We start from the raw sequence: 24,258 nt of genomic DNA, 5'->3' as shown, positions 1-24,258 counted from the left end.
CATCAGATGACTTCTCAGGTCTGCCTGGGCTAAATCTTTACATGCCACGTGAGGATCCTCAGTCTAGAAGTGGAAGAGACCTCAGGTGAGAAGTTGGGGGGCTGAGGAGGGCAAATGACTTGCCCAAGGTCCCATGGTGATCATTAAGCTCTACCTACCCCAGGTTTACCTTAGCTTCCCCATGAGTCTGCATGCCAACCAAACTCATGCTTTCTCCACCCCCCCCCCATGCAGTCTATGCTGTAATGTGAAGGAACGTGTTGCCATGGTTACAGTAACCCACTAGTGCAGGGAGGCAAGTGAGGAGCTGTCTCTAAGTGTGTGTGTGTGTGTGTGTGTGTGTGTGTGTGTGTGTGTGTGTGTGTGTGTGTGTAAGAGAGAGTGCGAGCGCGTGAGCACCTTCCAGGCACGCACCCCCCCCCATTGGTGTTATTGTGCCTCTTTTTCATAAGAGGAGTTCAAGAACGAAGTCAGGGAGGGCGGGGTCAAGGTACACTGCTTGGCCTCAGCCAAAGTTTCCAAGCTGCCTGTTGCTGAGGTGAAGGTATTCACCTCCCTTGTTAGCAGCTAGAAAGGGGCCTCTCTTCCCATTGCCCCTTCCAGGCAAAGGTTGGCCAGACTGGGCTTTAGCCAAGAAGAGGTTCATCCCCAACCAGGGCATGGAGCAAAGGGAAAAGGGCATGCACTACATTAAAGCACAAAAGCACCTCCCTGTAGTGCTCAGCCTTTCCTCTTTCCTTGGCGCCTGGGGGTTGTGAGGTGCTTCTTGATTCCATCTATGCCCTGGGTTTGCGAGTTTCCACCACAAGCTCTGCTTTTGCTCCCAAACAGGGGATCCCGAGGTTAGCAGTGAATCTAGACGCCCCCAGCTGGGCACATCTGTCTGAGCTGAGAGTTAACTGTTCCTCTGGCGATGAACTCGGTCCTAATCACATTTTAGCTTCCAGGCCATGGGGAGCGGGAACTGGCTTTTTCTTTGGATCATCTCTTCCCTGCTCACCTTCCCTGGTTTTCTGTGGCTTTTGTCCAAACTTCTGTGTTTGCAGTGTGGGGCCTGTGAGTTGCCCCCATGTCCTAAGGGCATGCCCTGGGGTAACTGTGGCCTTCCTACTAGGACCAGCTGCCCATCTCCCTGACCTCTGTTGTCTGAGGCCTTTCCTTCCTCTTTAGAAAAAGAGGGGCAAGGGCTTGATTTTCTTTTAATGGTAGCCATCCGATTGTTGTATTTGGGTGTTAATGAAATTCAGGGATTCTCCAAGTGGGAACTGAAGTGTGAATGAGTAGGGTCCAGCCTCTTCAGTGTTGAGTTTATCTTTGATTTGTAATACATTCCTATTTCTCAGGTTGTGCCTCTGAGTTATTGGACCACAACAGTTAGGAGCCTCTCGAATGGTAAAAGCTTTGAAAGAAAGAGTGCCCCCCACTCCCAGCCTTCTGGCTTTCAAGTACAGACTTTGTGTAGAGGCCAGTGGCCTTGCTTAGTCTGGGTGTGGGGGGCCGGAGCATGGATTGGAACAGGGATGTTTGAGTGTGAGATCCAAAGGAAGTTCCCTTTACAGAGGTCTGAGGGTGATGATGGGGCCAGGTCCGACAGTATTTATTCATCGGCTCCTGCGCTAAGGGACAGAACAAAACGGTCCCTGCTCCCGATGAACTCAGTCTAATGGGGGATACCACGTGCCAACAGCCATGTCAACACAAGGTTTAGACTGGATAAGTTAGGGATAATGGGCTGGAGACCAGGTCTTTAGAGGCAGCCAGCTTCCTCTGCCTGGGCTCGTCTCTGAGACCCCCTTCACCTTCTCCCAGTCAGCTTTGGGTGAGAAGGCAGTGAGCGGAGCTGGGGTTCAGCTGCTGATGGAAGGGGTTATCATCTCCTTCAGGGCTGTATGAATGCCACTGATTTGTAAGCACTGGGGTTTGGGCAGCCTCGGGTGTACAGCCGAGAGAAGGGGCCAGAACAGGAAAGCATATAGGATTAAGAGAAAAGACCTTGGAGGGCTTTTCTTCCCACTTCCTAATTTTGAAGGCTAAGGAGCCCTGGGGAGAGGAGCAGTGGGTGGTCAGAGGCCCCAGGAGAAGCCACTCCCCAGGAGGAGCCGCTGGGGATTTGGAGAGGCCTGGAGTGAGACTGCCAAAGTCGGTCCATTGCATTAGGAGGCTTGCTAGGTTCTGCTTAGGCCTTGCTTCCTTCCCAGCCTTGGACAAGGTTGCCTGCGGGGTCCTCTGGTGGCTTCCAGGAAATCCCTTCTCCCCTCTTCTGGCCTGACCTGATCTGCATAGACAGGAGGCTCTGTGGAATTGTACAGTGCGGCCGGCAGAAGCAACACTTGATTGGGAGAAAGAGGACCAGGGTTCAAATTCCAGTCCGTCTGTCTCTTCCCCTCTCCCCTCCCCCCTTTACTGCTAGTGTGTGCCCTTGGGTCAATCACTTCCCTGGGCCAGTGTTTGGTTAGCTATAGAATGATGACACTCAGGCCCTTTCTAATTCTAACCCTATAGTCTTCTGTCCTTCCCTTTCTCCTTTAGGGTGTGACCAAGGGGGGCAGGACCCACCTGCTGAAGGGGAGATAAGGACTTGATGATGGGCCCAGGCTGGCTCAGTCATCTGGAGTCCCAGCAGCTCACCTTAGGAGGGTGGGGCAAGCCACTTCCTGGGGGGAGGGGGAGGGAGCAGGAAGTTGTTCTAAGTCCTCCCCTCTCTCTTTCTCTGCCTCCCTCCCTTCTCCCCTCCTCCCGCCCCTTTCCTCCTACCTGGCTCCTTGTGAAGTTCCCCGGGATTCCACTTCCTGGCGGCCGGGCCTCTGAGCAAAGCCCTTTGCTTGGCCTCCCCCCCTGCTAAACCAGGGCTCTCCGGGCCAGTGGTGGTTTCGGTTGCGACACGGTCTAAGTTCCCGGGCTGAGACTGATGGGCCTGGCTGCTTCATCATTTTTCACTGAGGAGGTGGTGGAAGGTGTCGCCGGGAGCGGCTGAGCCGGCTCCCCCACCCTGGGCCTGGCTCTTGGAGACCTCTGTACTTTGCCCTCGCTGCCTGACGGGTTCTCCAGGGCCCTGCTGAATGGAAGCCATTCCCTGCCCCTTTCTCAGAACGGGTATGTTATCTCCTCCCAACCCAGGACCCTCATAGAACTAAGACTTGGAGCAGTTGCCAAGGAGCTGAGGCACAGTGTAGGGCGGCAAGAGCCACTGGGAAATCTTTCTGGGAGAATATCATCCCCCCCCCCCATCCCCCTCTGGTCACAGTTACTGTAGTGAGCTAGCCATGCAGAGAGAGAAGGGGGGCTTACCAAGCAGATACCTGAGCAGGCCACGTGATTATAAACATTGGGAAAGGGGATGGATTAGCATTGATGGGACACTACCCCTGGCTTACTGTTGGGGTCACTGGCAGCAGTCAGGCCCCTTAGGGGGCCTTCCACTCTTCCCAGTGATGCCTCTCTCAGAGCCTGGCTGATCCTGCTCAAGAGGGCTCCCACTGTGTGTTCGTGGCTGCCTCCCTGGCCACCTTCCTACCTCTTCTAGCTCCAGGTACCTTAGGTGAGTCCTTCCCGGAGAAGCCCAGGTAAGGAGCTGCTGGTGAAAGCTTCTCCCATTAGGGAAGGGGCGCTGCCTGCCTGAGTCAGGGCCTGTCCTCTCAGGGCGGAGCTGGCTTCCGGGCGAGCCTGGCACCCTGCCTGGAAGGAGGGACGGGATCCCAGGCTGATAGGCCCTTCTTCCTTCCCTCTTAGCCTCTGTCCTGTTCCCAAGCCTTTCAAACGCTGATTCTGGCCTTTGGACCCCACTTTTCCCTCCTAGTGACCACTTTGATTCAGGAACCTGGGCTCGACTTCAGACAGGTTTCCCAAGAGTTCCTAGGGAGGCCCCAGCCCCTTGACTATTCTCCGCAGCTTAGAGGAGAGCTTGAGAGAACAGAACCAGTTTTTGGCCTCTCCCCGACCCCCCAGACAGGGAAACAAAATCCAATTCTTTTCTAAAAAAATAAGGGCAACAAGCGGTCAGGCTTTCCTGTTCTCTGAGTTGGTAATTTTCAGCCGTGGTGGAAGGGGCCTTAGTCCAGTCCCCTCATTGTACAGATGAGCAAACCGAGAGGTTCTTAGCAATGACCTCTTTTGGGGGGGGGGCGATATGAGGCAATTGGGGGTTAAGTGACTTGCCTAGGGTCACACAGCTAGTAAGTGTCAAGTGTCTGAGGCCGGATTTGAACTCAGGTCCCCCTGACTCCAGGGCCGGTGCTCTATCCACTGCACCACCTAGCTGCCCCAGCAGTGACTTCTTAAGAGCCACATCACCTGGCACTGACCAAGCTGGAATTGGAGTCCACTTCTGACTCTCAGGCCAAGCTTAGCCAATGCTAAATCCAAGTGTGAGTTACCTGGTTAGAAGAGCAGATACGAAATCTTATCCTCGCCTTCTAGTGATGGGGAAGGCCCCAGGCCCAAGAGAGGAAACTCCCCCAGCCAAAGGCCCCTTCTACAGTGCTAGAGCAGAAGGAGGTCACTGCGGGGGTGGGTCCCTGTGGATGGACACGTGGTGACTTTGGGATCACAGAGAAGCCAAGACTCCTACTTCTCTGGGTCTTTTGTTTGTTTGTTTTGTTTTGGGTGAGGCAGTTGGGGTTAAGTGACTTGCCCAGGGTCACACAGCTAGTAAGTGTCAAGTGTCTGAGGTCAGATTTGAACTCGGGTCCTCCTGACTCCAGAGCCAGTGCTCTATCCACTGCGCCACCGAGCTGCCCCTTTCTCCGGGTCTCTTGATGAGGACTAACAGTTTTTCCCTTGGAGCCTTGGCAATGTTTTTGACTGGTTGATAACTCAGCCAGCAGATATGGTTGGTAGTCACTTTGGGTGACTAGAGGTTCTGCTCCCTCTAACCTAAAGGAATGAAGGCTGGAAGTGTGGAGTGGGGTGTGGATCATATGGAAGTGTGGGGGACTCCTCCAGACGCTGGCTCTTGACCCCAAGAGAGTGGCGCCGAGCTCTGTTGTTAGCTGGCCTACAAGCCAAGAAGATGAGGCCAAGGACATGGCTGGGCTGTTTCCATACCCCTGCTGCCACAGGTCTGGTTCCCTCTGGGGCTCAGAAGGAGGAGCCTGTACCCTGTGCAGGTTGGGGTATGGGCCCTTGGCTTAACAGATCAAACGCTCAGGCAAACGTGCCGGCCAGCCTGACCATCTCGGGCCTTGCTTCTCACTGCCTTCTGGTTGGGGGGCTGGGGTTTGTTGTTATTTGATTAGGGAGGAGGGTGGACAGACCTTTTGAGACCAGACTTGGAGCACTTCATGAATGCTGTGATCTCTTGTTGGCCTACAGGCTTCCTACTGTTCCCTTTCCCAGCTTTCTCCGAGTCTAGGACTTTGTTCTCCTTCCTTATTCTTGAAGAGGAGGCGAGAGTGAGGGGGAGGATGGACCTGGGATTTTCTCTGTTCTACCTCAGAGCTCCCAGCGAGGAAGCTCCCTCTGCCAGTTGACTTCTAGCTGCCTTAGAGTTGCCTGGGGGGCACTGGGGTGACTTGCCCCAGGGCCCAGTAGAAGTTCACTCTGGGCCACCAGGCTGTTCTCTGATGCCCTGATGCCTTTCTAGACTCTGGGGAAGTTTGGGAAAGAGGTTACCCTTCTCTCCCGGCGTCAGAAGGTTCTGGAGACCCCAAGGCCCAGATCTCCAGGGTCATGCAGGAACGACCTTAGCTTATGCCTCGACTGGAAAGTCCAGATCTCTGGGTGCCGGCCCCTGCTGTGCCATTCTCTCTGCTAGGTACCAACCTTCTTTGGTTTTATTCATTCATTAAATAAATATTTATTAAACCTTTCTCTTGGACATAGAACTGAGCCAGTCTCTGTGGGATATGTTGAGTCCAGAGAAAGGAGAGAATTCTGGGATTGACTGGCCAGAGAAGGCTACATGGCAGAAGAGGTTATTGCTGTTTGGTCATGTCTGATCTTGGTGCCCCCATTTGGGGTTTTCTTGGCAGAGATTCTGGAGGGGTTTGCCATTACCTTCTCTAGCTCATTTTACAGATGAGCAAACTGAGGCAAACAGGGTGACGTGACGCCCAGGGTCACATAGCTAAGGGCCTGAGGCTGGATTTAAACTCATGTCTTCCTAATTCCAGGCCCAGCACTCTACCCACTGTGCCACCTAGCTGCCCCAGCAGAAGTTAAATGGGACCAAATTTCCCAACAAGAAGTGTGATCAAGAGTTTAGCAAAGTACGACACTTTCTTCCAGGACTGGCTTCAGCTGCTAGGTGCCCAAGATAGGTGGGGCCCCAGTCTGCAGTGAGGAAGCAGAAAAAAAAAAAAACACAATGTAATAGTCCGGCTGCTTTGTTTGGGAGGTAGGGAAGGGATTAAATGACATCTGGAGTCCACCTGCCCAGGGCTGGGGTCTTGGGTCCTTCCCCTCAAGGCAGATGGCTTACCTCAGGATGGAGGCTGGTCTGTCAGAGAGAATGCAGAGAGGTCACTGGGGACTGTTCATTCATTTCAGTTGTGTCTGAATCTCCGAGACCTCATTTGGGGTTTTCCTGACAAGACACTGGAGTGGTTTGTCATTTCCTTCTCCGGCTCATCTGACAGATGAGAAAACTGAGAGAACGGGAGGTGAAGTGACTCACCCAGGGTCACAGGGCTAGGAAGTGTCTGAGCAGGGATTTGAACTCAGGAAGAGGAGTCTTGCTAACTTCAGGCCTAGCTGCTCCTCACTTAGGAGATGTGTGTTGTATCCTACCATAACAGGCGCTTGCTTGGTTAAATATGTTGAGGTTAGGTCACAATGCATTTTTCGCCCTGAAGTATGTTTGGGTCCCAAATCATTTCCCACTCCTTGTGTGTGTGGCTTTCCCTCTCTCAGTCCATTTTCTAAGGCTTCCAGGCTTGTTGTTGGAGGGATATAATGTGAAAGAATCCACTGGGCACTGGACCCTGTAACATTCTTAACTCCCCCTCCCCCAGTTTTGTGTGTTACTCATCATGCAAAGGGAGCTCCAGAGTGGTCTCCAATAAGGAGTGCCACGATCAGCTCTCGCTAAATGGGGCTCCCATGGGGCTCTCCTCAAGCTAGGCTCCATCAGACCTGTTTGGGCCTTGGATTCATAGAAGCCACAAGATCATAGATTTTAGCGCTAGAAGGGGCCTGAGCAACATTCTTGAGGCCAGCCAGCTCTTTTCCTTTCCAAGTGAGAAAATGGGGGCTCAGAGCTTTGAAGCCAGTCCAGTTCATTAAGTGCCTGAGCAAGAATGGCTCTTTAGCCTTCTATCTTGTGCTCAGACCCCCTTCCCACCCTGGAAGTGGCCAAGGAAACCTGGTCCAGGGGGCAGGTTTCTCTCCATTTGAATGTCTGAAGCCTTTGGGAAGCTGCTGGTTTGGGGATGGGGGTGAGCTGGTAGAAGAACCGATCCCTTCCCTCCATTGCCTGGCTCCCCAGATGTTTATGTTCTCCAGGGATGGGAGAGACCACCTGGATTCAAGAATGTGTGCCCAGGCCTGGATTCCCTCCCCCACCCTGGTGTCATCCTCTCCAGAGCAGTGTTCTCTTTGTAAGAACCACCAACTAAGATGGGAATGTGGGAGCTAGGACTTGAACCCAGGACTCTTTCCTTTCCTTTTCATTTGCCTAAGTTGCTTTTAACCTGTTCATAGCTATTCCGTTAAATTTAACAAGTACTTAATTAAGTTCCTACTATGTGGAAAACACTATATTTCCCTGCTTTCTGAGAGCCTGTGGTCTGAGGGCTTATGACATATCCATTCATATCATGGTACAGGGTTGATGGTGTTTGATGCAGTAGAGGAAGTACCAGGTTGTTCTCAGGCCTGAGGAAGGAAGCTAGGCTTGGGAAGGCTAGAGAGGGCTTCATTTGAGTTGGACTTTTTTTTTTTTAAATAAAAGTATTTTATTATTTTCTAGTTACATGTAACTAGAAACATTTGTTTATGTGAGATTTCCAATTTTTCTCCCTCCCTCCCCCCCCCTCCCCTAGACAGCAGGTAATCTGATATAGGTGTGTGTATATATATATAAACATTAAACATATATCTGCATTAGTCATGTTATAAGAGAAGAATCAGAGCAAAAAGGAAAAACCTCAAAAAAGAAAAACAACAGCACCAAAAACAGAAGAAATAGTGAAATAGTATGATTCAATCTGCATCCATATTCCACAGTTCTTTTTTTTTCTTCTGGATTTGGTGAGCCTTTTCTATCATGAGTTCTTTGGAACTTTCTTTTTTTTTTTTTAATTAATAAAGTATTTTATTTTTTTTCCATTACATGTAAAGATAGTTCTCAAGCTTTACAATTTCAGATTTTTCTCCCTCCCTTCCCTCCCTCCCCCCTCCCCTAGACAGCAGGTAATCTGATATAGGTTATATATATATATATATATATATATATATATATATATATATATATACACACATATAATTTCTGCATTAGTCATGTTATAAGAGAAAAAAAATCAGAGCAATGATGGAAAACCTCAAAATAGAAAAAAAACAACAGCATCAAAAACAAAAGAAATAGTATGGTCCATTCAGCATCTATACTCCGCAGTTCTTTTTTTTTTTTTTTCTTGGATTTGGAGATCCTCTTCCATCACGAGTTCCCTGGAACTCTTCTGTGCCATTGCATTGGTGAGGAGAATATAGTCCATCACAGTAGATCAACACTCAATGTTGATGATACTGTGTACAATGTTCTTCTGGTTCTGCTCATCTCACTCATCATCAGCCCATGCAAGACCCTCCAGGGTTCTCTGAACTCCTCCTGCTCATTATTTCTTACAGCACAATAGTATTCCATTGTATTCATATACCACAACTTGTCCAGCCATTCCCCTTTCCCCCTTCTCTTTGGAACTTTCGTGTATCGTTGTATTGGTGAGAAGAATCTAGTCTATCACAGTTGATCAACACATAATGTTAATGATACTGTGTGCAGTGTTCTTCTGGTTCGGCTCATCTCAGTCATCATCAGTTCATTCAAGTCCTTTCAGGCTTCTCTGAACTCTTCCTGCTCATCATTTCTTACAGCACAATAGAATTCCATTACATTCGTATACCACAACTTGTTCAGCCATTCCCCAATTGATGGGCAACCCCTCAATTTCCAATTCCTTGCCACCACAAAAAGAGCAGCTATAAATATTTTTGTACATGTGGGTCCTTTTCCCTTTTTTATGATCTCTTTGGGAAAAAGACCCAAAAGTGGTATTGCTGGGTCAAAGGGTATGCACAGCTTTATAGCCCTTTGGGCATAATTCCAGATTGCTCTCCAGAATGGTTGGATCAGTTCACAGCTCCACCAACAATGCATTAGTGTTCCAATTTGTTTCCACAGCTTCTCCAACATTTATTATTTTCTTTTTTTGTCATATTAGCCAATCTGATAGGTGTCAGGTGGTACCTCAGAATTGTTTTAATTTGCATCTCCCTAATCAATAGTGATTTAGAGGGGCAGCTAGGTGGCGCAGTGGATAAAGCACCGGCCCTGGATTCAGGAGTTCCTGAGTTCAAATCCGGCCTCAGACACTTGACACTTACTAGCTGTGTGACCCTGGGCAAGTCACTTAACACCCATTGCCCTGCAAAAAAAAAAAAAAAATAGTGATTTAGAGCCTTTTTTCATATGGGAATAGATAGTTTTGGTTTCTTCATCAGAAAACTGCCCGTTCATATCCTTTGACCATTTCTCAATTGGGGAGTGACTTGGATTCATATAAATTTGATTTAGATCCCTATATTTTAGAGATGAGGCCTTTATCAGAAGTACTGGCCATAAAAATTGTTTCCCAGCTTTCTGCCTCCCTTCTAATTTTGGATGCATTGCTTCTGTTTGTACAAAACCTTTTTAATTTAATGTAATCAAAATCATCCATTTTGCATTTCATAATATTCTCTATCTCTTCTTTGGTCATAAACTGTTCTCCTTTCCAAAGATCTGATAGGTAGACTATTCCTTTCTCTCCTAATTTACCTATGGTATCACCTCTTATGTCTAACCTTATTTTAGTATAAGGCGTAAGATATTGGTCTATGCCTAATTTCTGCCATACTATATTCCAGTTTTCCCAGCAGTTTTTGTCAAATGCTGAATTCCTATCTCAGAAGCTGGAGTCTCTGGGTTTATCAAACAGTACCTTACTAATGTCATTTTGGACTTTCTTTATAAGGGACAACTGGGGAAGAAGGGGGGCAGGGAGCCAACTGCAGGCCCAGGCGCTCCCCAAATAAAGAGTGTGTGTCAAAGGGCTAGAGGACAGGAAGTATGGAACAAGGCTTGGAGGCTGCCTAGGGGTAGGACCTCAAGTAGCAAACAGAGGAGCTTGGTGGGCCCTCTGTGGGCCTTCTGAGGAAGAGGGTGAAGAGAGAGAGTCTGATAGCGGGATGGTGTGGAGACAGACCTTGCAGGAGGCTAGTGGTGAGCTGCTGAGGGCACTGGTATTTCCCATGCACCACAGAGTTCTCTTGGGAGTCCTTACTAGCCCTGGAGTTGAGTGGCTTACAGAGGCAGAGAGCAGAGCCATCTGTGCCTCTCTAACCATGTCTTTGCCTCCTCTCTGCAGCCGGCCCTCGGACACCTGGACACCAAGCCCAGCAGTAAGGCCAACATGCTCCGTGGCCGCAACTCGGCCACCTCTGCTGACGAGCAGCCACACATCGGCAATTATCGGCTCCTGAAAACCATTGGCAAGGGCAACTTCGCTAAGGTGAAGCTGGCCCGGCACGTCCTGACGGGCAAGGAGGTGAGCAAGGGCGCAGGCAGGGATCCCTCTGGGGGCTGTCAGTCATGGCCACGCCTCTGGACCTGCTTCCTGCTTTCTGGTCTGAACACCAGGTGGGCCTGGGGAAGAGGCTACTTCTAAGCTCTTGGGCCAAAGAATTTTGTGTCTCCTTCCCTTCAGGTGGCGGTGAAGATCATTGACAAGACCCAGCTCAATTCTTCCAGCCTCCAGAAGGTACATGAGCAGCTCGAGCTGGCCCTGCCCAGGAGGGGGCCAAGGGGACAACAAGACCCCCTCCCATGCCTCACGGGCCTGCCTGGCCTTGAACACCTCCCCAGGCTCATGGCTCCCACACGGGCTCCTTCCCCTAAGGTTTTAGATGGGCTGACTCAGTTTCCCTCCCTGGCCTCCTTTCTAGAGCCCCCTAATCTCCAGCTTGTGGCCAGGTCCTTGCACAAGCCAATTACTTAGAAGGGTCAGAGGCACTCATAGTGTTGGGGAGGGCGGAGCAGGCTGAGTTCTTTGAGCCCCCCCCACATAGAAATGGTTGACAGTGTTTCCTTGACAACCACTTTCTAGGGGCTGAGCAGGGATAGTCAAATTTAGAAGCTGGACTCTGGCCCAAACCCTGAGATGGCAGATGGAGTTTCGGGCCAGGTACCCCATCCCTCCATGTCAGGGATCACTGGGGTCTTTTCTGGGGTGGGGCATTTGTTTCCTCCTGCCTTGCAGTTGGGGACCGCAGGATGTCCTTAGCCACTGGGGAGAGCCCCAAGGCAGATTGCAGTTATTTTGGCCCCAGAAACTGAGAAGCTGCTGGGAAGGAGAGAAGGAGCCAGCTTTTTATTTGCAGAAGGGGAAAGCTTGCCAGTAGCTGGTTGTCGTAGCAACAGTAGAAGTGGGAACTCTCTCCTATGGGCCTGGGCAGAGGGGGGAGGGAGGCTCTGTGTTTGCCGGCTCTGAGCAGCCTCGCTCCTGGGCCACCAAAGCGCGTCCCCTTGGCTCTGTGCCACTTCTGCCAGGTCCATTTCTGGGCGGGAGCTCAGGTTCTGGGTGTGGGACCCAAGCTCACAGAAGGAACACAGGACTAGCACCTTTGCAAGGTTGCCAGAGCCAGGGTCAAGGCAGAGACAGCAGTGCTCATGGGAAGGGGGTGACGCTGCTGGCTGACCTGACACACTGAGAGCCAGAACCAAGAAAGGGGACTTCCTTCTGCTTAAGTCTCCCCGGGGTTTTCTCAGCATCCCTCCTGCGCTTTCTTTCTGAAGGGCCTTCTTGGTGTGAGGAAGAGAAGGCCTGTATTTGGCTTCCCCCCCATCCCCCATCACCAAAGGAGAAGCTGGCACGGTTTGTGGCCTTAGCCCTCAGGAACGTTTGGGCTGCCATTTTGTGGCCCCTAGAGAGGCCAAGGGCTTGGCCGCACCGCCAGCAAGAGAGAGCCAGTTAAATGGCCTTTCAGCTCATCGTTTGACCAAGGCCAGTCCTACAGACTTCTGGGCCCCCTTGGTCTCTGAACCAGGATACCACCACAGAAGCCTCCCTGAGCCTAGATCCCCTCCCAGAGGAGCCCCACTTTGCTGGGGCCTGGGAGGGGAAGATCTAAGGGCAGTCCCCAGGTGACCCTTGGGGCCATTTCAGTCATGATCCCGTCACCACTCACTTTTCTGTGTGCTCCATTCAGTGGGGCCCGAGGAGAATCCTGGGAAACGGCTGGGAGCAGACCCCTGAAAGCACGCCAAAAGGCTGCCCCCGCCCCTGGCCTCCTCCTCCCAAAGAAATCCCTTTGTGGGCTCTTTTCCAGTATCAGCTGTTAACCGCTCCCTGAATTGGGGTCCTGGGGCCTTCCTGCCGCTTAGCTTAGAGCCCCCCACCCTCCAGCCTGGACCTCATCCTTCTTCATGCAGATAGATGGTTTGAGAGCTCCCATTTCTGTTTCACAAAGAGAGCGTGAGTGTGTGCAGGTGGATTTAATTAAAATTGGCATCAGCTATATATAGGAGCAGCTTCTCACCAGACCAGGGCTCTGTGCTTGCCAGAGAGTGCCAAGAGTGGTGTGGCACGAGCAGAGAACAACGGAGGGCCTGCTGACCCCCGGGGGGGGGGGGAGCTTGGGAGCTTCCCCTGGGAAATTCCCTGGCCTGGCCTAGGCCGTGTCCCATTCACGTGTAAACCCCCTAATGCTCTCCAGTGAGCAGCGGGGCCTTCTGCTCATGCTTTCTTCTTCTCCTGGTGCTCTGTCCCTCTCCCTTTCTCCTTCCTCTCTTTCCCTTCCCCCCTCTTCATTTTCTCTGTGTCTCTTTCCCAGTCTTCTCTCCTTTTCCTCCCACCCTCCCCTCTTCTCCTCTCTTCCCTTCCCTTCTGTTTTCTTCTCTCCTTTCTGTGACTCTCTGTCTCTGTCTCTGTCTCCTCCCCCTACCCCCCACCTATCTGTCCTTATTAGATTGGGCTCATGGGGGGAGGGTGGTGGTGCCCCCTTCCTTGGACACAAGGCCTCTGGGTGAGGAAGGCAATGGAAAGAAGACAGAAGGACTAGCTCGCTGGCAGAATCTTAAGGTGGGCTTTGTGTGGGTCCTCCTGCCTTTCTCCACCGCCAGCCCAGAGTCTGCTGTTGACCATCCAGCTCTGGCCTAGAGGACCAAGCTGAGAAGGCCCAGAAGGAGCAGGGCACTTACTTGCTATCTTTTGTCCTTCGTTTCTTTATTTGTCGAGGAGCCGAGGCCCACTTGGGGGGTGGGGCAGAGCAGAAGGTCACAGGTGGAAGAAGGGTGACCCTCAGCATTTTATTTTCCAGCTGTTCCGGGAAGTAAGAATAATGAAGGTTTTGAATCATCCCAACATAGGTGAGTGCCAGGCTCCTGGACAGCCCCTTCCCCTCCAGCAGGGCTCTTTCTCCAAATGTTCAGTTCATCTTCCTGGGAAGGTCTGATCTCGGGGACAGTGGAACTCACCTTTAAAGTGCTTTACTCACAGCCCTGTGAGGTGGTGTGAGAGAGAAAGAGAGAAAAAGAGGCAGAGAGAGAGAGAAGAGGGGTCATTGTCATTGCCCTCACTGGACAAATGGGAACCGAGGCATGGACAAGTAGAGACTCTCTCAGGGACTCAAAGACCCTGCAGTGATAGCTCTTCTGCCTCCAAGTCAGGGCAACTTAGCTTCCATGGAGCGCTGGGGAGAGGGCTGGACTCGGAGTCAGGGGCCGCTCTGCCAGCCCATTGCTAGCTGGGGACCCTATTATCTTAATTTGTGGAATGGAGATGGAAGTATCTTTGCTGTCCGCCTCCTGGGATTGTGGCAGGAGTCTTGGCCAACCTAAAGAGTTACTTTTTGGCTGTGAATCTGGGGTGGGGGAGGGAGCCTTTTCCCTGGGTGTCGCCTGCACGCCAGGCAGGATGCACAGACCCACGGCCTGGGGTGTCCCTTTCTTGCAGTTAAATTATTTGAAGTGATTGAGACGGAGAAGACCCTTTACCTTGTGATGGAGTACGCCAGTGGAGGTGAGTGTGGAGCCCTTCTCTCCCTGGGCCCGCTTACCACCCCAAGCTCTCCCAGGCCCGTGACCTTTCTTGACCCTGTTTCCTTCAGGAGAGGTGTTCGATTACCTGGTAGCTCACGGGAGGATGAAGGAAAAAGAGGCCCGAGCAAAGTTCCGACAGGTGGGTTCACCTGCCCCCTTGGAGTGCAGCTCCAGGTTGCTGTTGCCCCTCTTCCCTGATTGCAGCCGGGGCTGGCTCCTGACCTCACCTTCCTCTCCCTCGCAGATCGTGTCAGCTGTCCAGTACTGTCACCAGAAGTTCATTGTGCATAGAGACTTGAAGGTAAGAGTTCTCAACTGGCCAGTGGGCTTTGAGACCCCCGTCTCCCTGCTGCTTGTGCAGAGACCCTCACTCCTTGTGAGGTGGCCAGGAGACTCAGCCCCTCAACAGTGGAGAGCAGACCCCAAGGCCAAGAGCCCCAGGTCTCCCCTGCCTGCTCCTATCAAGTGGCATTCGGGGTTTCCCTGCTGCTGGCCAAACTTGGCACTGACCAGAGAGTTGGCTGTGGCCAAGAACACCTGACCAGCAGCCTGGCTCTCCGCCCCCACCCCTGCTGTATCCTCAAACACACCTGCAGTGGCCACGTGTACCCCGTTCTGTCACTCATTGCCTGAGGCAGTGGTGCTCCCTCAGAGGGGAGCAGTGCTGAGGCCACCTACAGGGCCCAAAGGCGGCTATGTCAAAACCCATCACAGTCACTTCCAGAAAGGCCCTGGATGATCCCTGTGGACACTTTCAATAAAAGTGCCTGAGGAGGGTGCAGCGAGGTGGCACAGAGGATAGAGCGCCGGCCCTGGATTCAGGAGGACCCGAGTTCAAATCCGGCCTCAGACACTTAACACTTACTAGCTGTGTGACCCTGGGCAAGTCACTTAACCCCAACTGCCTCACTTAAAAAAAAAAAAAGTGCCTGAGGGTACAATGAGGTCACCCTTCCCTGCTCCATCGAGAGGGGACACCATGGTCTTTGTCCCTTCTCCAGGACATCCGTCATTGGGGCTTCGGGGACTTGCTGTGTGGTGGAGATTGTCCCTTGGATTTTGCTCTTCTCCCCCTCTGCCAGTCCTTACTTTGGGCAGCTTTCTTCTGCCACCATTGGTGGCCCCTACCCACCAATGTCCCACTCACCCCTTGCTCCACCAAGAGAGCTTGTGCCGCTCTTGGCCACCACAGCCCAGGCTTCCGCTGACCAGGGCCTTTCCCCTCCTCTCCCTGTCCCTCCCAGGCAGAAAACTTGCTCCTGGACGCCGACATGAACATTAAAATCGCTGACTTCGGCTTCAGTAACGAGTTCACCTTTGGCACCAAGCTCGACACCTTCTGTGGCAGCCCCCCCTATGCGGCCCCAGAGCTCTTCCAGGGCAAGAAGTATGACGGGCCTGAGGTGGACGTCTGGAGCCTCGGGGTCATCCTATACACGCTGGTCAGCGGCTCCCTGCCTTTTGACGGCCAGAACCTCAAGGTGGGGCAAGGTGCAGGCACGAATCATCCTTGCGGTCCTTCCTCCTCTGTGGCCTCCGATGTGGCTCCTCCCCCTCCCCCCCGCCATCCCCAGCCAGCCAGTGGCTTCTCAAGGAGCCGTCCCCGTTTCCTCCCTTCCTTCCCAAGGCGTGGGAGCTGCAGCGGGTGGCCTCTCGCCAGCTCTGCCGGGGGGCTCAGGAGGGGTTCTGAAGGGGAGGGCGGGGGGGCCGCCTTCTGTGCCCCATGCTCGGGAAGGCGTGCACCCCCTGAGCCCCGGCTTCCCTTGCAGGAACTTCGGGAGCGGGTGCTTCGGGGGAAGTACCGGATCCCGTTCTACATGTCCACGGACTGTGAGAACCTGCTCAAGAAGTTCCTCATTCTCAATCCCAGCAAGAGGGGCACTTTAGAGGTGAGGGGCTGCTGCCCGGTGGGGCGGAGCGGGAGGAAGCCTCCAAGTACCTGCCTTTGCCTTGCGACCCTTATCTGCCACTCTTACCCCCAGCAAATCATGAAAGACCGGTGGATGAACGTGGGGCATGAGGAAGATGAGCTCAAGCCATATGTGGAGCCGCTGCCAGACTACAAGGACCCCCGGCGGACAGGTGAGGGCCCTCAGCAAGGGGCAGGCCGGGGGCAGCTCCACACTGGAGGGCCGGGGACCTCACCAGCCCTGTGGGCGTCTGTGCTCCTCTTCAGAGCTGATGGTTTCCATGGGCTACACACGGGAAGAGATCCAGGACTCACTCGTGGGCCAGAAATACAATGAGGTGATGGCCACCTACCTGCTCCTGGGCTACAAGAGCTCAGAGGTGAGTGGGCCGTGCTTGTCTGCCTGGCAGTAGGCCGGTGACCTGAACTGGTGAGGCTCCTGCCCCTGCAGGCCCTTTGGCCTCTGCTCTCTGTGGCCTCCCCTTCCCGGCCACTCACGCCCGTCCCCTCCAGATGCACACGCACACACACACACACCCTTCCCAGCAATCTCAGGTCCCTTTCAGGCCTGCCTCGGGGTGGTTAGTTCTCCCTGCTCAGCCCTGTTCCCAGGCATGCCAGGAGGTGGCCATCTCACTGTGGGTCCCCTCTTGCCCTGGGCGCTCTGCTTGGCTTGCAGCTGGAGGGGGAACCGATCACACTGAAGCCGCGGCCGTCGGCAGAACTGACCAACAGCAGTGCCCCGTCCCCATCCCACAAGGTACAGCGCAGCGTCTCTGCCAACCCCAAGCAGCGGCGCTTCAGCGATCAGGGTGAGTGCTTGGAGGCTCTGGGGGAGGTCAGCATGGGGCTTGGGCCTCCAACCATCCCTCCAAGGCTAATTCCCCCTCACTCGCCACCTTCTGCTCTGCTCCCAGCTGGTCCTGCCATCCCCACCTCCAACTCCTACTCGAAGAAGACACAGAGTAACAATGCAGAGAACAAGAGGCCAGAGGAGGAGCGAGAGTCCGGACGAAAGGCCGGCAGCACTGCCAAGGTGCCGGCCAGTCCCCTGCCAGGCCTGGAAAGGAAGAAGACCACCCCCACCCCCTCTACCAACAGCGTGCTGTCCACCAGCACCAACAGGAGCCGGAACTCCCCACTGTTAGAGCGGGCCAGCTTAGGCCAGAGCTCCGTCCAAAATGGCAAGGACAGGTGAGCGCGGCCCCTTGGCTCTGCTTCTCTCCCTTTCTCCTCATCTCAGAGACCACACCTGACACGGGCATCTCGGCTGCCCTCTCACCCTGTTCATTACCAGAGGTACCTCTGGCCCATGGCTTTTGTGGCCAGGCTGCTTGGGCCTGGCCTTCTTGGGGAGGGGCCCTGGGGTGCTCCGAGTCCCTTTGGTTTCCTTCGGTCAGCGAGGCCCATCGTCTCTGGCCTCCACAGAGCCCCTGCTGGGACCAGAAGGGCACTCCTCCAGCGGCTGCCATCCTTGGCCTTCACTTTCCTCCTCTGCCTTCTGCTTCAGGCTTCTGCCTGCTGCGCCCGTGTCCTTTGCCATCCCTTCATTCTCACTTGCTCTGCCCTGGGCCAGGCTTCGGGCCCGCTCCTGCTGCCGCTTTTGCTGCCGCCGCCGTTGCTACTACCAGTGCCGCCACCCCGCCTAACCAACCTTGCGCATCTCCCATGCTTTTTGTCTCCTAGCCTAACCATGCCGGGCTCCCGGGCCTCCACGGCCTCTGCCTCTGCCGCTGTCTCTGCGGCCCGGCCCCGCCAGCACCAGAAGTCCATGTCAGCCTCCGTGCACCCCAACAAGGCCTCGGGGCTGCCCCCAACAGACAGTAACTGTGAGGTGCCCAGGCCCAGGCAAGTGTGCTGGGGCTGCTCCCCCTAGAGGCTGCTCCTGGTGGGGGGTCTGCTTGGTGCTGGTCAGCCTGCTGGGGGCTAGGAGGGCTGAGGAGCCTGGTAGAGGCTGAAGGGACTCCCTTGGCCGGCCGCTCTTACTCCCTGTGCCATGGCTGCCTCCCTTCTCCTGTCACCCCCAGCAAAGTGCCCCCGTCCTCTGACCCTCCCCCTCTCCCCATAGCACTGCTCCCCAGAGGGTCCCTGTGGCCTCCCCATCAGCCCACAACATCAGCAGCAGCGGTGGAGCCCCAGAGCGGACCAACTTCCCCCGAGGGGTGTCAAGTAGAAGCACCTTCCACGCTGGGCAGCTGCGCCAGGTGCGGGATCAACAGAACCTGCCCTACGGAGTCACCCCTGCCTCTCCTTCTGGCCACAGCCAAGGGCGCCGGGGGGCCTCGGGCAGCATCTTCAGCAAATTCACCTCCAAGTTTGTTCGCAGGTGAGTGGAAGCTGCGGCCTGGGGGGGCCACAGGCGGGATTAGGCCCTGGGGGGCGCTCTAGGCCGAAGGCCCTGCTTCCCCATTGACCACCCAGCCCCCTTCCCTCCTTCCCATCCTCATCCCTCCCAGCCCCAAGCAGATGGCCAGTGCCGCCTCCTCCCTGGGAGTGTGAACTTGGATGCTAAAATAAAAGCCCCCTCTTCTCTCCTGAGTTCCCATGGAAACTCATATCCTGGTGACGCAGCTGCAGAATCGTGAGGCAGAGGCACTGGGGCAGGAAGGGAGAACTCTGCCGCCTTCTGGCCTCTGGTCTCAGCTGGTTTGGAGACTGTGCCCGGCCTGGTGGGGCCACAGCCAGGGCCTGGGCCGGTGTCAGGGGGAGCCTCAGAAGCAGCTTCCTGCCAGCCAGGGGTGGCTCCCGCTCAGGGCTTTCTCCCCTGGGGTCTTTCGGGGATGGTTCGTGTTCGCACACGCCCACACACACATGCACATGGCAGCCGTGGCCCTGAGCGCCCGCCCCTCGGCAGCCCGGGCATCTCGTCTCGCTGAGCGGCTTTCCCCAGAGGAGGGCAGCACCAGGTTCAGAAGGGTCTCCTCCCTACCTGCTTATCCACACACCGTCTTGTTGTTGGTTTTTTTATTTTATTTCTTTTTTTATTTTGTCTTTTTTGTTTTGTTTTGTTTTGTTTTTTTTTTAGAAATCTGTCTTTCAGGTTTGCCAGAAGGTAGGCGTTGAGCCCGCTGTGTGTGTCTGTGCCCCGTGTCCTGTCTCTGTCACTAACTCCCCTCTCCCGGCTCCTCTTCCCTCTGCCATCTGCTAATGGAGTCTGTGGCCTCTGGCTCCCCAGCAGACATCTTAAAGGGAGGTAGCTGGCTGATTCATTCCGGCCGCCCCAGCACCAAACAGAGCAGACCTTTGGGAGGAGGGATGAAGAAAGGCTCTGGCGGGGGCTGGGACTAGGGCCTCGGAGAGAGTTAAGGATGGCCCGATCCAGCGTGAGGGCCCAGGGGGGTACGGTCCATTCGGTCGATGTCCCGCCACGGCCCGGACGCGTCCCCGACATCTGAGAGGCCGGGCCGGGCTTCCCGGCCGCTCTGCTCAGGCCCATGTTTCTGAGCCGGCAGAGGCTCCGGTGGATCCTTACGACCCCCGTGGGTGCCGGCCCAAGGGGCTTTTGCAGAGGCCCTTCCCTTTAAGATTGTCTTGCCCTTCCTCTCCCTGGTTCTGGGTCCCAGGTGTGTGCTTCCTCTTCTCTCCCCAACCCTGTGTGCATGCAGAAACGGGGCTGGAGGCTCTTGGCCACCCATTTATCTCTGACCCGCTTTCCTTCTGGTGTTTGTGCCCTCGGCTCCTGTTTCCCGAAAAGGGCGCTGCCTTTGTGCTCCTCCCTGCCCCTCTCAAGGGTGGTGAGGACACAGGGACGGCCCCTGGCTCTGGCTAACGGGGAGCAAATGCGCCCCCTTCTGGTAGGTGCTGGCCCTAGCCACCCAATGAAGCTCCCCCTTCTGTCCCATTGCCCTAGGTGTCTTTTCTCGAGTCTGCTGCCACTTTAAAATGGCATGGTCCCGAGGGCACAGAGGTCACGGGCCCACACTTCGAGAGAACCCTCCTTGCCCCTCACCCATGAAAGGAGGGGTTGGGTTAGGGGATCCCAAGAGGCCAAGAAGAGGCTTGGCCCCCCAGCTGGGGGAGCTGGGCCTTCTGCTTAGTGCAGGGCTTGGGGAGAGAAAGAAGTGGGTTTGTTGCCAGTGTGAGGCCTCCTTCCTCCCCCCCTTCCCTGCACGTGGGCTGGCGTGTATGACGGCCCCGGTGACCGTACCCCCGTTCTCCCTGCCCTTCTCTCCTCTTGGTGTGTTCTTGTGTGCCGTTTGTCGTCTGTCTGTGGGTCTTTGTGCTCCCCCACGTGCCTCTCCCCCCCAGAGAAGCCGCTCAGCGGGGCCAGAAGCACCCATGGGGTGTGGGCCCCCCGGGATGTCTCAGCAGACGGCCTTTGAGTCTGGCTGGCAGGGAGGGAGGGTTATTGGGATCCCAGGGAGCCCTGGCCAGTGTGGGTCCTTTCCCCTTCCTCCCATCACTGCCAACAGATGCTTGGGGCCTATTCACAGCTCCAGGTTTCCCCTCCCGATTCCCAGTGGCAGAAACCACCTGCCCTCCCTGTCCTCATTTCTCTTGGTCTTCTAAGAAGCCCTGACAGATCCTCAGACTCGAAGCCCCCAGTCCCAAATAAATACAGGTCTCTGTCTCCAGCCTAGGTGTCTGCGAGGTGCAGGAGACTGGGAGCTGGGGGACAGGGGGAGGCAGCCAAACAGGAGCCTCCATCCCTGGCTGTGGCTTAGTTTAGACAAGCCTGTGCAGACCCACGGACAGGCCCTGTCTCTTCCCACCTCCTGCTCCTGGGATAGTGTGAGCTTGGGGGGAGTGGGGAGAAGCGGCACCTTGGAGTTAGAGACTGTTCTTCCCATTCATGGTGAAAAAGCAGCTGTGGTGGGGGTCGAGCAAAGACCTCTGGGCCCGGCCCCCTCCTTGGGGCAGGGACCCCCCCAGCACGCTGGTGTCCGTCCCACCAAATGGTGGCGCCTCCCCATTCTCTCCCCTCACCTCGGGTCTGGCAGCGGCGGAAGGAGTGAGAGGCCCTGAACTAAACTCTCCCTCGCTCTGTTTTTTGAGGAACCCGAATGAGCCCGAAAGCAAAGACCGAGTGGAAACCCTCAGGTGAGAGAGCCAGCTGTGAGCCAACAGCTGGCCAGGGGCGGAGCCCCGAGACCTCTCGTCTCCTGCTCTTCTCCTTCCACCACTTGGTTCCTTCTGTGTGTCTTCCCCAGGGGTGCCTCTGCTGCCCCTCCCCCGCCCCGGCTGCCGCCCCCAGAGCCAGGCGGGGGGGGGGGGGGGGGGGGGGGACCGAGAACCCTTTGTGTGTCCTGCCAGTCTCCCCGGAGCTGGTCCTTTGTGTGCAGAGGGGCCGACAGGGGTCCCCACAGCTCCCCTTCTCAAGAGAAATGTGGCTCTCATTCGGCCTGGCCGGGCTGCACAGCCCAGGCTGGGGGCTCAGGCATCTCTGCCTGCCCAGAGTGGGGAGGGGGGACCCGCCCTGCACTTCCTTCTCTGCCCAGTCCTCCCTCCCCCAGCCCCGCGTGCCTCCCCCCCCCTCCTCTCTTCTCCCTTCTCCCCCTCCTCTCTTCTCCTCCCCCCCCTCCTCTCTTCTCCTCCCCCCCCTCTCTTCTCTCCCTCTCCCCCCCTCTCTTCTCCCTTCCCCCCTCTTCTCTTCTCCTCCCCCCTCCTCTCTTCTCTCCCTCCCCCCCCTCCTCTCTTCTCTCCCTCTCCCCCCCCTTCGTGGCCCGGGCCTCACCCCTCCCCCCTCTTGCCCCCGCAGACCTCACATGGTGGGCAGCGGGGGCAGTGATAAGGACAAGGACGAGAACCGCGAGGCCAAGCCGCGCTCGCTGCGCTTCACGTGGAGCATGAAGACAACCAGCTCCATGGAGCCCAACGAGATGATGCGGGAGATCCGGAAGGTTCTGGACGCTAACAACTGCCAGTGCGAGCTGCAGGAGAAGTTCATGCTCCTGTGCATGCACGGGACCCCGGGCCACGAGACCTTCGTGCAGTGGGAGATGGAGGTGTGCAAGCTGCCCCGCCTCTCGCTCAACGGCGTGCGCTTCAAGCGGATATCGGGTACCTCCATGGCCTTTAAGAACATCGCCTCCAAGATTGCCAACGAGCTCAAGCTTTAACGGGCTGCCGGGGGGCCGCCCCCCAGGACCAGCGCGGGCGCGCGCGCCCCGGACCGGGCGGGGCTGGAGCTGGGCCTGCCCCCCCTCCTTTGCAGTTTTTTCCTCCGCATTTGTGGGGGAGGGAAGGTCGTTCCCCCCCACCCCATGACCCTCAACACAAACAAGGAATGTAGGGGGTTGTGGGGGCGGGGTGCCCCCAGGTACTGCGGTTGCACAGAGTATTTCGCCGAAACCAAGAATTTTTTTATTACCAAAAAAAAAAAATGCACCGGACACCTCCTCGCCCTCCCCCTCCCCCGGGGGTAGCTCAGACTGGATCGATGGCTTCTCCTCAAGGCTGGATCACCCTCTTCCCTTCGGCCTCCAGACGGGCCGGTTTGGGGCTTTGCCCTGCCTTCCATCTCGTAAATAAACCACCAGGGGTTGCCTTTCTAGACTCAGGCCCCTAGCATTGAGTGCCCATAGTTAGGACTGGGGGGTTGGGGGAGTGTCGGTGCTGTGGGCAAGGGAAGAGAGTGTTCTGGGCTGAGGGGGGGCGGGGGGGGTCTACTTTCGGTGCCATTCCCCTGTTACCCCCCCCCTTTTGCTGGGCATTTACTTTCCACGAGCTGCTGTTAGGGGGAGGGGGGGCAGCCTTTCTCCCTCGTCCTCTCCTCCCCCGAGAGGCTGAAGACAGGGTCGATTCCTGGGGCTTCCCCTTCCCCCTGCCAAATGTCTAGGGAACGTGGGTCTGGGGGCTGCCAAGCTGGGAGGGAGATGCCAGTGAGGAGCCATGGGCTCTTGGGCCTACTGCTGCCCCCCCTCCATCCCTAGGGCTGGGAAGGACAGGGTATTCTCCTTTCTGGGAGAGGCCTTCGTCTGCAAGCACATCCTCCCACCCCCCCACTCTCTCCATTGGCATTAATTTGGGCACCAGCTAGGTTTGGAGCAGTGGGATTTCTCTTCCTGCCTCTTCTATCTCCTGGTTCCTTGAGCTTCTCTCCAGCTCTTTTCTTTGCTTCATGCCACTGTTGCCCCCTTGGGCTCCATCTTCTTGGGAGAAGTGGGGTGCCTGAGACTCTGAGCTGACATGCTCCTGTGCCCTCCCCCAGCCAGAGGCCTGGAGGGGTCCGGGGCGGCCAGCTGGGGGGGGGGGTCAGCTGGTGGCAGCCATTGCATCCCTTAATTTATTTCTCTGCTGTTTCTGTTCTTGAGAAATGAGGTGGGGGAGGGAGGGGACTGCACAGAGGCTGCTCCAACCCGCATCTGAGTTGTACATTTTTTGTGATGGGTTTTATTTTTTATTATTATTATTTTATTTTTTGGTTTTTTTTTTTGTTTGTTTTTTTGATTCATGATGACTTCCCTTTCTACATCCCTTACCCCCTCCCAGCCCAAGGCTCAGCCATGAGCAGAGCTTGTGGGTTCCAGGAAGGGAGTCTCGATAAACTCCCGACCACCCCAAAAGAGGGCTCGGCCTCCCCCAGCCCCGCCCCTCCCCCCTTGTAGCCCACCCAGGGTGAGCAGTGGGGCGCAGGAGGGGAACAGCTCGGCTTTCTGAGGGGAAGGTGGGGGGGCCCAAGGACCAGAAGGTCAGGTCTACGCCCCCCCTGCCTCCCCCCACAGTTCCCTCTCAGCCCCCTCCCCACTTCCCATACTTAGTTTCTCCTCTGGATCAGACACACGTAATAAAGAGAATGTTTGGAATCTGAGCCTTGGGCCATGGCTGCTGCCTCTCCTTTCTTCTCACTGGCCTGGGCTAGACCTGGAGCAGCCGGCAGGTACTGTTGCCATGGAGGGGTCCCAGCTGGCTCCTCCCCCCCCCCCCCCCCCCCGGAAAGGTGTGCAGAGGCTGGGGAAGGGAGGGCCGCACCCAGGGAGCTTGGAAAAAGTTTTATTTTAAAAACTGACAAAAAATAAATTCAGGTGGCTTTCCTTTTCCCAGCCTGAAGTTGTGTGTGTCCCCCCCCCCCTCGCGCGAGTGCACACGCACATACACACACGCATACACACGCACACGCGCACACACGCACACGCACACAGCCCCACTAGCAATGGGCAGAGAAAGGAACAGGCCT

General features: G+C 55.5%; 1 protein-coding gene across 5 annotated transcripts in view; it reads left to right on the top strand.

Annotated features, from left to right (window-relative positions):
* The window catches only part of MARK2 (microtubule affinity regulating kinase 2), a 58,330-nt gene extending 34,215 nt beyond the window's left edge, over window positions 1–24,115 (top strand). Inside the window, exons 1-18 of one of the 5 annotated variants that reach the window (XM_043970557.1) lie at window positions 2,802–3,093; window positions 10,563–10,742; window positions 10,902–10,955; window positions 13,513–13,561; window positions 14,148–14,213; window positions 14,302–14,372; window positions 14,478–14,534; window positions 15,478–15,714; window positions 16,003–16,122; window positions 16,216–16,315; window positions 16,410–16,522; window positions 16,822–16,954; window positions 17,060–17,336; window positions 17,829–17,990; window positions 18,211–18,468; window positions 19,168–19,194; window positions 21,138–21,182; window positions 21,841–24,115. In XM_043970557.1, the coding sequence (XP_043826492.1) occupies window positions 10,608–10,742; window positions 10,902–10,955; window positions 13,513–13,561; window positions 14,148–14,213; window positions 14,302–14,372; window positions 14,478–14,534; window positions 15,478–15,714; window positions 16,003–16,122; window positions 16,216–16,315; window positions 16,410–16,522; window positions 16,822–16,954; window positions 17,060–17,336; window positions 17,829–17,990; window positions 18,211–18,468; window positions 19,168–19,194; window positions 21,138–21,182; window positions 21,841–22,201 (2,265 nt within the window). In that variant the 5' untranslated portion in view covers window positions 2,802–3,093; window positions 10,563–10,607 and the 3' untranslated portion in view covers window positions 22,202–24,115. Of the gene's footprint in view, window positions 1–2,801; window positions 3,094–10,562; window positions 10,743–10,901; window positions 10,956–13,512; window positions 13,562–14,147; window positions 14,214–14,301; window positions 14,373–14,477; window positions 14,535–15,477; window positions 15,715–16,002; window positions 16,123–16,215; window positions 16,316–16,409; window positions 16,523–16,821; window positions 16,955–17,059; window positions 17,337–17,828; window positions 17,991–18,210; window positions 18,469–19,167; window positions 19,195–21,137; window positions 21,183–21,840 lie in introns of those variants that run through there. The other 4 variants (XM_043970555.1, XM_043970559.1, XM_043970556.1 and 1 more) reach the window with 4 other exon arrangements.
* The last annotated feature ends 143 nt before the right edge of the window (window positions 24,116–24,258 follow it).

Source organism: Dromiciops gliroides, chromosome 6, assembly GCF_019393635.1.
Source record: "Dromiciops gliroides isolate mDroGli1 chromosome 6, mDroGli1.pri, whole genome shotgun sequence".
Classification (NCBI taxonomy): Eukaryota; Metazoa; Chordata; class Mammalia; order Microbiotheria; family Microbiotheriidae; genus Dromiciops; species Dromiciops gliroides.
This window is presented reverse-complemented; position numbering and strand designations above follow the sequence as displayed.